General features: G+C 47.0%; 1 protein-coding gene across 3 annotated transcripts; it reads right to left on the reverse strand.

Annotated features, from left to right (window-relative positions):
• Nucleotides 1-874: 874 nt before the first annotated feature.
• Nucleotides 875-4,763, reverse strand: LOC120103814 (pentatricopeptide repeat-containing protein At1g55890, mitochondrial-like). Of its 3 annotated transcripts, none has more exons than XM_039131789.1 (2): nt 3,532-4,763; nt 875-1,180 (listed from the first exon to the last, which is right to left on the reverse strand). In XM_039131789.1, the coding sequence occupies exon 1, from the start codon at nt 4,708-4,710 to the stop codon at nt 3,541-3,543; it is 1,170 nt and encodes a 389-aa protein (XP_038987717.1). In that variant the 5' UTR covers nt 4,711-4,763; the 3' UTR covers nt 875-1,180; nt 3,532-3,540. The 3 variants fall into 3 exon arrangements, with proteins under 3 accessions (XP_038987717.1, XP_038987715.1, XP_038987716.1); XM_039131787.1 differs by having other exon boundaries at nt 875-1,265; XM_039131788.1 differs by having other exon boundaries at nt 875-1,345.
• Between the last annotated feature and the right edge of the window lie 4,326 nt (nt 4,764-9,089).

Genomic DNA, 9,089 nt, shown 5'->3' on the forward strand with positions numbered 1-9,089 from the left:
ATTCGGTCATGTGACGCCACTTTCTAACCGATTACATTGAACAAATGGTACCTTTTGGATTCGAAGGCAGAAAGAACAGACACTTAGACTGATTGCATGTTCTTCCGTGAATCTAAAAGATTATTTCTTTTTTGAACAAAGAGAATCTGAGATTCTTGGATGTTGAAAAATGTAAATTAGATATGGATAAATGGATCACACAAGGTTATGGTTTTTACTAAGGCATGGAGAGACCTTGCACATTGTTCTCCGGAAAATTTCTGGAATGGCAACTAATGATTGCATAATTTAGATCTTCGTGAGTGGGAATGAATTTTGATAACAATAATGATGAGGTATGATCTCTGCAATTGAAGTAAATGAAGCTCAGCATTTCCTATTCAAAGGATATCGAGCTGTCTCGCTCCCTGGCTAAATTAGCCGCTTTTGCCAAACTTTCACCTTCCCAGAATTTTCCCTCCATTCAGAACAGAGGTCCAGTTGCTCATCTCAAGTAAAACTAATAAGCTGTAAACTTTTGTCATTTTGTAGAGAAGCAGGTGTCACTTCCTTAAATCTCTTCTAACAAAACCATATTTCCCTGAGCCATATCCCATATTAGATAACCAAATGACAATACAACATCTACGGCATCCTGGAACTGTTGGACGATTGTTCTCAAAAAATGTGACAGATGTTCATAGAAAGTAAAATTAAAGAGCTTTCATTTAGAAAGAACAGATATTAAGAAGAAATGCTGCAGGCGAACATCTAAATTTGACTATAGAATGGACCCGCCAATAATCTCAGAGATCACCAACTACATGCCTACACTAACTTATGCAGCAAGGGTTCCTACAGAAGGAGCATCATGTATATGTAAAAAAACAAAAAATGAAGAAAGTCATTTCCTTTTCTGTAGAACAATGTCTGATTAGATTCCAAAGCATCAAAACAACAAGATGCTAACAGCACATAGTTCATAGTACATGAATTATCACGATGAGGAAATGGATTTACCTATGAGACTAAAGATAAGGAAGGCATCCTCAGGTCCTTTCCTTTTGTAAATCCATGAGTTTCTAAGCCTTCACTATAAAATATTAAACAGCCCATCCACCACCCCCCTGCAACACTTGAGAGCCAGGTCGAGCTCCCCAAGCCCGTAGAGGCTGCAGAACAACGCACCGAAGGCCCTTTACTGGAAGTGCAATTACTCTTCATCAAAAATCCAGCCAACAAGCTGATCTTGTGGTATAATCAAGCAGAATAGCAGATAATTGAGCCTGCAAAGGCTAGGGATCAGTAAAGCGAAGGTCCTTTACTGGACGTGCCATTACTCTTCATCGAAAATCCAGCAAAGAAGCTGAACTTGTGGTATAATCAAGCAGAACAGCAGAGTATTAACATCCATTTCTATCTTATTGTCATGATCAGTCAATGGATCAACAGGTCAGTGGATTATGTCAGCAAATTAAATCAAAAGTTGACCTAAGATAGTTTAGGCATTGATAGAACTGCTACAGATTCCCAACAGGGCATCTTGGAATTCCTTCCTTTAGTTGAGGTCTCAAACAATGTCAAAAATGTTTATAGTACTACAAATAAAGAGCTTTTACTTAAAAGGGAAATAGATGGTAAAGATACAGAGATAATTAAAAACAGACCTAAGTTGAGCAAAGTTCTAAACTAAAATGCAGTTAAAGCAAACCTCAATGATCACCAATTAAAAACCAATGCTAACTAATGCAAGTAAGATTGCCAGAAAAGGAACATCGTATGCTTGTTAAAATGGAAAAAAATGTTTTTTAATAGAACAATATCTGATTAGGTCCCAAGCATCAAAACCGCAAATCTAATGCCTCATAATTCACATAACATGAATTACAACAATGAGAAGATGGATATACATATGAGACTCACGATGACAAAGGCATCCTCAGGTCCTTTCATGAATAATAATCATTCGCCCAAGCTGCGCAAGAGCTTCTTAGGCTCCTCCAATTTAGACACCTTAACCGGCCCATCCACCACCCCCTGCAATACTGCCACATCCACAACAAGCTGGTGGCTCATACTATGACTATCATTACTACAACTGAGAGCCATGTCGAACTTTGTAGCCTTACAAAAGCTGGGGATCATGGTTTTAAAGGTCCCACAACCCCTTGGCTTCCTCCAAGTTCCCAACTTGGCAGGACCCTTTGGTCAGAGCATTGAAGGAGAACATGTCGGGCTTTGGTCCGACCCACCTCAATTCATCGATGATCTCCACCGCATCTGAAGTCTACCCTTCTGAAACCTGAAGCTCTTTATATCCGGCAAGATATTTTTCTCACCCATTAAAGTCCTCAAATCATTTCAGCATTGGAGAATCTCTTGTTGAATAGAACCTGTCCCGGGGTGGGGGTGGGGGGGGGGGGGGGGGGGGGGGTGGGATGGGGGGGATGGGGGCGGGGAGATCAAATCAAGGGCAACCCCATCTTCTCCATGAGGCTGAATACATCAAATGCTGCATCAAGATTGCTTTTTTCGCAGAGGGCGTGGATGAGGATGTTGTAGAAGATGAGCCTGGGGACTATAGAGGGGTCAGCAGAGGGGGTCTCCCAGAAGGCAGTGACCACCGGGTCAGAGTCACATGCATAATTTGTAAGTTAATCCAAAAGTTCACTTAAGTGACCAAAGAGATACTTGATCATTCACTCCTTAAACAATTCTGTTCTTCTTTTGGCAATAAAGTTGGGAGTTGGATCAATCTTAGTTTTAAACTCTAAGATACATGGAACAGCATAATTTGCAATTGAAGCACTTCTTACATTTTTCAAGTAGTCTGGCATTGAATAAGAATAAGTTCTTCTTGCTTTTTTTCCATCTTATATTTTTAACAGGGACAACTAGCATCAGATTGAAGATAGCACTCCTCTTAGGCATACAAGAAGGCAATTGCTTGCATGGTGCTTTTCAGAGAAATGTCCGGGTTTGGGTCCTCATGTCACAATGCATGAGTTAAGTGGATATAAGTGACCTTTTCCTAGTGGGAAAGATAAAAGAGCTCTAATTTCTAGATTAGATGGCCTATGGGTTACATGCTAATCAACTGATTGATAGAAAAGTCACAGACTTCCAACAGTGTTTCTTGCAACTTTTTCCTAAAGTCACAGACTTCCAACAGTGTTTCTTATTCTTTTTCCTAAATAAGAATAAGCAAGGACACAGAAATTCATAATGACTACAAAATAGAGAGCTTTAAATGAAAGAAAAAAGACAACAGATAGATGGACTAAAGACAGACCTAAGTCGATCAAAGATTTACATCAAGTTGCAAGCAACAACAATAACCTTGGAGAACGCCAAATGCATAGCAACACTAATTAGTGCAAGTATCGTTCCTGAACAGAGAGCATCATATGTTCGTTAAAATGAAGAAAGTTTTTTTTTTTCTATAAAACAATATCTGAGTGGATTGTTCCTTGCAGAGCATCAAAACAGCGAGAAACCAACTGCCTCATAATTCATAGAACATGAATTGCAACAATAGGAAATTGTATTTACCTGGGAGACTCAAGATGGGGAAGGCATTCCCAGGTCCTTTCGTGAATAATAATTCCTCCGCCCAAGCTCCACAAGCTTCTTAGCCTCCTCCACTCTCGACAACTTAACCAGCCCTTCCACCACCTCCTGCAACATTGACGCATCCACAACACAGCGGCGGCTCATGCTCTCGTTACAACATTTGAGAGCCAGGTCGAGGTCCCCAGCCTCACAAAGACTAGGGATCAGTGTCTCGAAGGTCCCCCTGTTGGGAGCACAGCCATTGTTCGTCAAATCCAGGTACAACCTCTTGGCCTCTTCCAAGTTCCCGTCTTGGCAGTGCCCTTTGATCAGAGCATTGAAAGAGAAAGTGTCGGGCTTTGGTCCAACCCGACTCAATTCATCGACAAGCTCCACTGCCTCCGAAGTGTTCCCTTCTGAAACCAGTGCTCTCAGCTTTGCATTGAAGCTCTTGATATCCGGCTCGATATTTTTCTCACCCATTAAAGTCCAAATTTTTTCAGTGTCGGAGAATCTCTTGTTTGAATAGAAACCATTCAAGAGAGTATTGAAGGAGATCAAATCAGGGGCGACCTCATTGTTCTCCATGAGGCTCAATACATTGAAGGCCGCATCGAGATCGCCCTTTTCACAGAGGACGCGGATGAGGATGTTGTAGGAGAAGACATTGGGGACGATGGAGGGGTCGGCAGCAGGGATCTCCCGGAAGGCTGCGGCCATTCGGTCGGAGTCGCCGGCGTCGGCGCAGGCGCTGAGGAGGGCGTTGAAGGACATGACGGAGCGGGGGCAGCCAAGGGCGGGGAGCTGGTCGAAGGTGGCAGCGGCGTTGGCGGGCATGCCGGCCTTGCCGTAGAGGGAGATGAGGCGGACGGCGAAGCCCTCGCGGGCGATATCGTCGGGGTAGCGCTTCTGTTCCTCGAGGATGGCCTCCACGGCGTCGGGGCGGCCGGCGGCGGCGAGGCGGCGGACGGTGATCTCGTAGATGCGGTGCTTGCAGCGGAAGCGGTAGGACTCGGAGGACTTCTTGAAGGCGGCGACGAGCTTGTCGGGGTTGTGCTCCCGGAAGAGGTAATTGACGGTGGTCTTCAGGCGCTTCGGGTAGGGATTAGGGTTAGGGTTTCCAGAGGAGGAGAAGAGGCGGGAGAGACATTGGGGAACGCGAACGAGGCGAGAGGACATTTTTTTGGCCTTCCGGTCCGGAGAGAGCGAGGGGAAGGGTTTAAGAGCTTGCAGTAGGGCTTAGGGCTGCAATGGATCGGATATTAGTATATTTATATTTATATTTATTTTTTAATATAAATATAAATATTAATATTAATTTGATGTAAAAATTTATATTTATATTTATTTTAAATAAATATAGATATAAAATAAATACCAATAGTATAGATATAAATATAGGTATTGTTGGGGGAATAAGATTTTTCCCCCCCCAAGTGACACAAATGCCCCCAAGAAGCCGCACAATCGCCGACCCTGAACAGCTGAAGTCGGCGTCCGACCTCGGAACGCCCGACCTCAAGACATCCGACCTCGAGACTTCCGACCTAGGAAAATCCTGACGCTCAAGGTCTACCCTTGTCAGCCACCTACTACGGCCGTACTCCTCCGAGGTCCAACTGAGGACCATGCCCTGCCACTGCTTCAGCATTTATTGCGCATGGCCGCTGTAACCCTCCGGTTCACTCTACAATTAATGCGGATCTCCGGCTTACTCCACCATTAATGCGGATCTCCGGCTTACTCCACCATTAATGCGGATCTCCGGCTTACTCCACCATTAATGCGGATCTCCGGCTTACTCCACAATTAATGCGCATGGCTCCTGACATCTACGGATCCTCGGCTCTCCACGACAAGTTAGCCCAGCAGAGTCTGGTCAACCATGATAAGTCTCTGATCTCGGCCATACCTCCGACACCAATGCAATGATTCGCCTGGTAGCGTACTGGTTCGGGTCGTACGACGCCCTCGCCGCCGACATCAGCATAATGACTCGCCTGACCATGCGCCGACCTGAGCCACATGCCGAGCCGTACTATGGCCTCGCCCTGTTACATCACAGGTAAACCGACCCCCACCTATAAAAGGGAGCCTTAGCTTCTCAGGAGGGGGTTGGGAAATTCCGCACCTTACGAGCACTGTTCATCTCCTCCTTACACTATCTGCCCCCTCCCTGACTTGAGCGTCGGAGGGCCGGCGCCGGAAAACCCGGCCACCGGCTTGTCTGCAGGCACCCAGACGGAGGACGCCGCCCGCTGACGGATCGCTGCCCCGCCGTGAGGATTCCCAGCTCCCTCTCTCCGGCCACCCCAGACGAAGGACGCCGCCCGCTGACTGGTCGCCGCCCCGCCGTGGTGACCCGCAGCTCCCTCTCCCTCGACCGAAGATTGCCCCCGGGTCCAATTTCCAGCAACAGTTGGCGCTAGAGGAAGGGACCGAGTAGCAGTCATGAAGTTGAGAAGTAAGGGAGCCTCCAACGTCTCCCGGCGTCCCCCGCAAAGTCCTGGACGCTCTGTCCAGAATTCTCCAACTCCGGCTGACCCAGTTCCTCAAGTCCAGCCGGAACAGTTCAACGCCTTAGTACAGCAAGTCCAGGCCCTGGCCGCCGCCGTTCAGGGCCTGCGACGCGAGGAAGCTTTACCAACGCTTCCCCCGCGGGCCCAGGTCCCGCCGGAATTTCTTCCTAACGGCCCGGTTCTCCCCGGCCAGAATCTACATGGCTCCTCCAGAGCCAATAACGAAGAACGGACTTCTTCCCAGAGAGAGCTACCGGGGGAGGATCTCAACAGAAGACTCCAGCCTTCTGAGGCTGAGTCAGCCCCGGACCGCCGTGAGCCGGCGCAAACCGCGGCGACAATCCCGCGGGTGGGGGAGCTCGACAGAAAGGTTGAGCACTTGGAGCGCCAAATTGCCGCGCTCCACAGTAAGAAGGCGAGGCAGGAGGGAGACTTTGAGTTCACTACCAAGTCCCCCTTCTCCTGCCGGATCGAGGATGAGCCGGTTCCCGCAAGGTTCAAAATGCCTCAGGTGGAGCCCTACAGCGGAACCACCGACCCTCTCGACCACTTGGAGAGCTATCGGGCCCTCATGGCCCTACAAGGGTCCTCGGAGGCCATACTTTGCAAGGCCTTCCCAGCAACCCTCCGAGGGACCGCTCGGCTTTGGTTTTCTGGACTGAAGCCGAACACGGTGTCCTCTTTTGAGCAACTTGGCAGGCAGTTCGCCACCAACTTTGCTGCCAGCCGGCGCCAGCAACGGACGTCAGACTCCCTCCTCGACATCAAACAGAAAGAGGGGGAGTCCCTCAAGGAATATGTGGAGTGATTGATTAAAACCCCATTTGATTTTGATGAGCTCAAAGCATTTGAGTATATCTTGTGATTACTAATGAATTCAATTGAGTGTTTCAGTGAAAATCCTGTCCAAGTGTCTCTAGACTTGGTTCATAATTGTTGGATAAGTTAAGGAATCTGTTTGAACCAATGTCTGAGACTCGAGTCGACTCCCGAGTATCACGAGTCGACTCCAAGCGTATCAAGTTCACTGGCACGAGCTCGAGTCGACTCCAGATGAGTACGAGTCGACTCCGACTGAGAACAGACAGAAGAACAGAAAGGATCAACTCAGAACCTGTCAACGAGTCGACTCCTGAAGTGCACGAGTCGACTCCAATGTTCAACGAGTCGACTCCAGGGTAGTAAGAGTCGACTCCAAGAGGTACAAAGAAAAGGTCAGAGAGCATTTTATGGACTCTGAGATTCGAGTCGACTCCCGCAATACGCGAGTCGACTCCGAGACTGTGCGACCATCGACAGACAGAAAACCATGTTACTGCCTCTGAGATTCGAGTCGACTCCCAGACAGCTCGAGTCGACTCCAAGACAAGCTTCACGTCAAAAGGCAGAAGACCAACTTTCAGAAACTGAGGGCCGAGTCGACTCCAAGGAAGTTCGAGTCGACTCCAAGACTGGATGAGCCAAAAGACAGAGGATCGGGAGTTCGGGCTCTGAGATTCGAGTCGACTCCAAGGACAGTCGAGTCGACTCGAGTGGACAAAATTCAAAATTGGATCCACGGACTTCTGTGGATGAGCCGACTCCAAAATTGCCAGGTCAGCTCCAGAAGTTGGCGAGTCGACTCCGGGTCAAGACGAGTCGACTCCCAGTCGTGACGGCAACTTTAATTCAAATTTGGAACAGTTGCCGAGTCGACTCCGGAAAAGCTTGAGTCGACTCCCACTACAGCCGAGTCGACTCCTGATTGCGCGAGTCGACTCCAACCCACCAACGGTCATATTGTCAGGCTGCGCAGAGTGTGCAGAACGGACAGAAAAAACAGTGTAACGGCTAGTTTCCGTGGGGGTTGGCTTAAATAGCCACAGAAGACTGTAGCAAGGCAGAGAACAACCATTCCACTCCAAGCATTCAAGCTTTCAACTCTGCAACTTGTTCTTCAACGAAAAAGAGGGAAGATCTGCAATAACTGCATCCAACTACATCTTCTCAACATTAAAAGCTTCCTCCTCCTGCATTCAAGTCGACCACTCTTTCAAGAGGAGACCAGAAGTTCAAGAAGCCATTCCTCATCTCCGATCTAAAAGCGTTTGAGGCTTCTTAACTTCATTTATTGTTCATATTGTTTTTATCTGCTTTTTGAGAAGCTGTTTTCTGTTTTCTTTTACACACTGTATTTACTTGGTTCAATCGGGGGATTGAATCAAGGGGATTAAGGTTGGTTGGTGAGCCAAGTTAAAACCAACGTGTGTAAGGGTTTGATTGTGAGCCCGGAAAAACAATCGGGGTTGGTTCTAGTCGATGAGCCTGGGAAAACCGACCGAGTTCGTTGTGAGCTCGTAAAACAACAAGTTTGGTTGTGAGCTTGCAAAACAACCGGCTGTAATCCAAGGGGGTTATAGTGAATTCCCAAGAGAGACTTGGGGAGTGGACGTAGGAGCAAGGGGTAGCTCCGAACCACTATAAAACTCTGTGTTTGCATTGGATTGTCTCTTCTCTTCTTCCTCTCACATCACTCACAGCACTTAGCATTAATTAAATAACTTGCAATAGTTTTTAATTAATCATCCATAACGTTTTAATTATCCAAATTAATTTAAAACCCAATTCACCCCCCCCCCCTCTTGGGTTGTCTATCTGGGCAACAAGTGGTATCAGAGCCAAAAACTCTTCCACTCAAGAGTTAAAAGATCAAAATGACAACCCCATTTGGATCTTCTCACATTGAGGGTCAGTCCACCCAAAGACCCCCTTTCTTCAATGGATCCGACTACTCATACTGGAAGGCTAGGATGAGAATATTCATCCAAGCCCAAGACTATGAGATGTGGACCATTGTAGTGAATGGCCCATACATCCCATCCACATATGTAGAGGGTGTTAAGGTACCCAAATTAAAAAAGGATTGGGATGAACATGACATGAGGAAGGCACAATTAAACTCTAAAGCTATGAATGTGTTTTATTGTGCCTTAGACCGTAATGAATTCAATAGGGTTTCAACTTGTAATTCTGCAAAAGAAATTTGGGACAGACTTGAAG

Source organism: Phoenix dactylifera, chromosome 11 (genome assembly GCF_009389715.1).
Source record: "Phoenix dactylifera cultivar Barhee BC4 chromosome 11, palm_55x_up_171113_PBpolish2nd_filt_p, whole genome shotgun sequence".
In the NCBI taxonomy this organism is placed as follows: domain Eukaryota; kingdom Viridiplantae; phylum Streptophyta; class Magnoliopsida; order Arecales; family Arecaceae; genus Phoenix; species Phoenix dactylifera.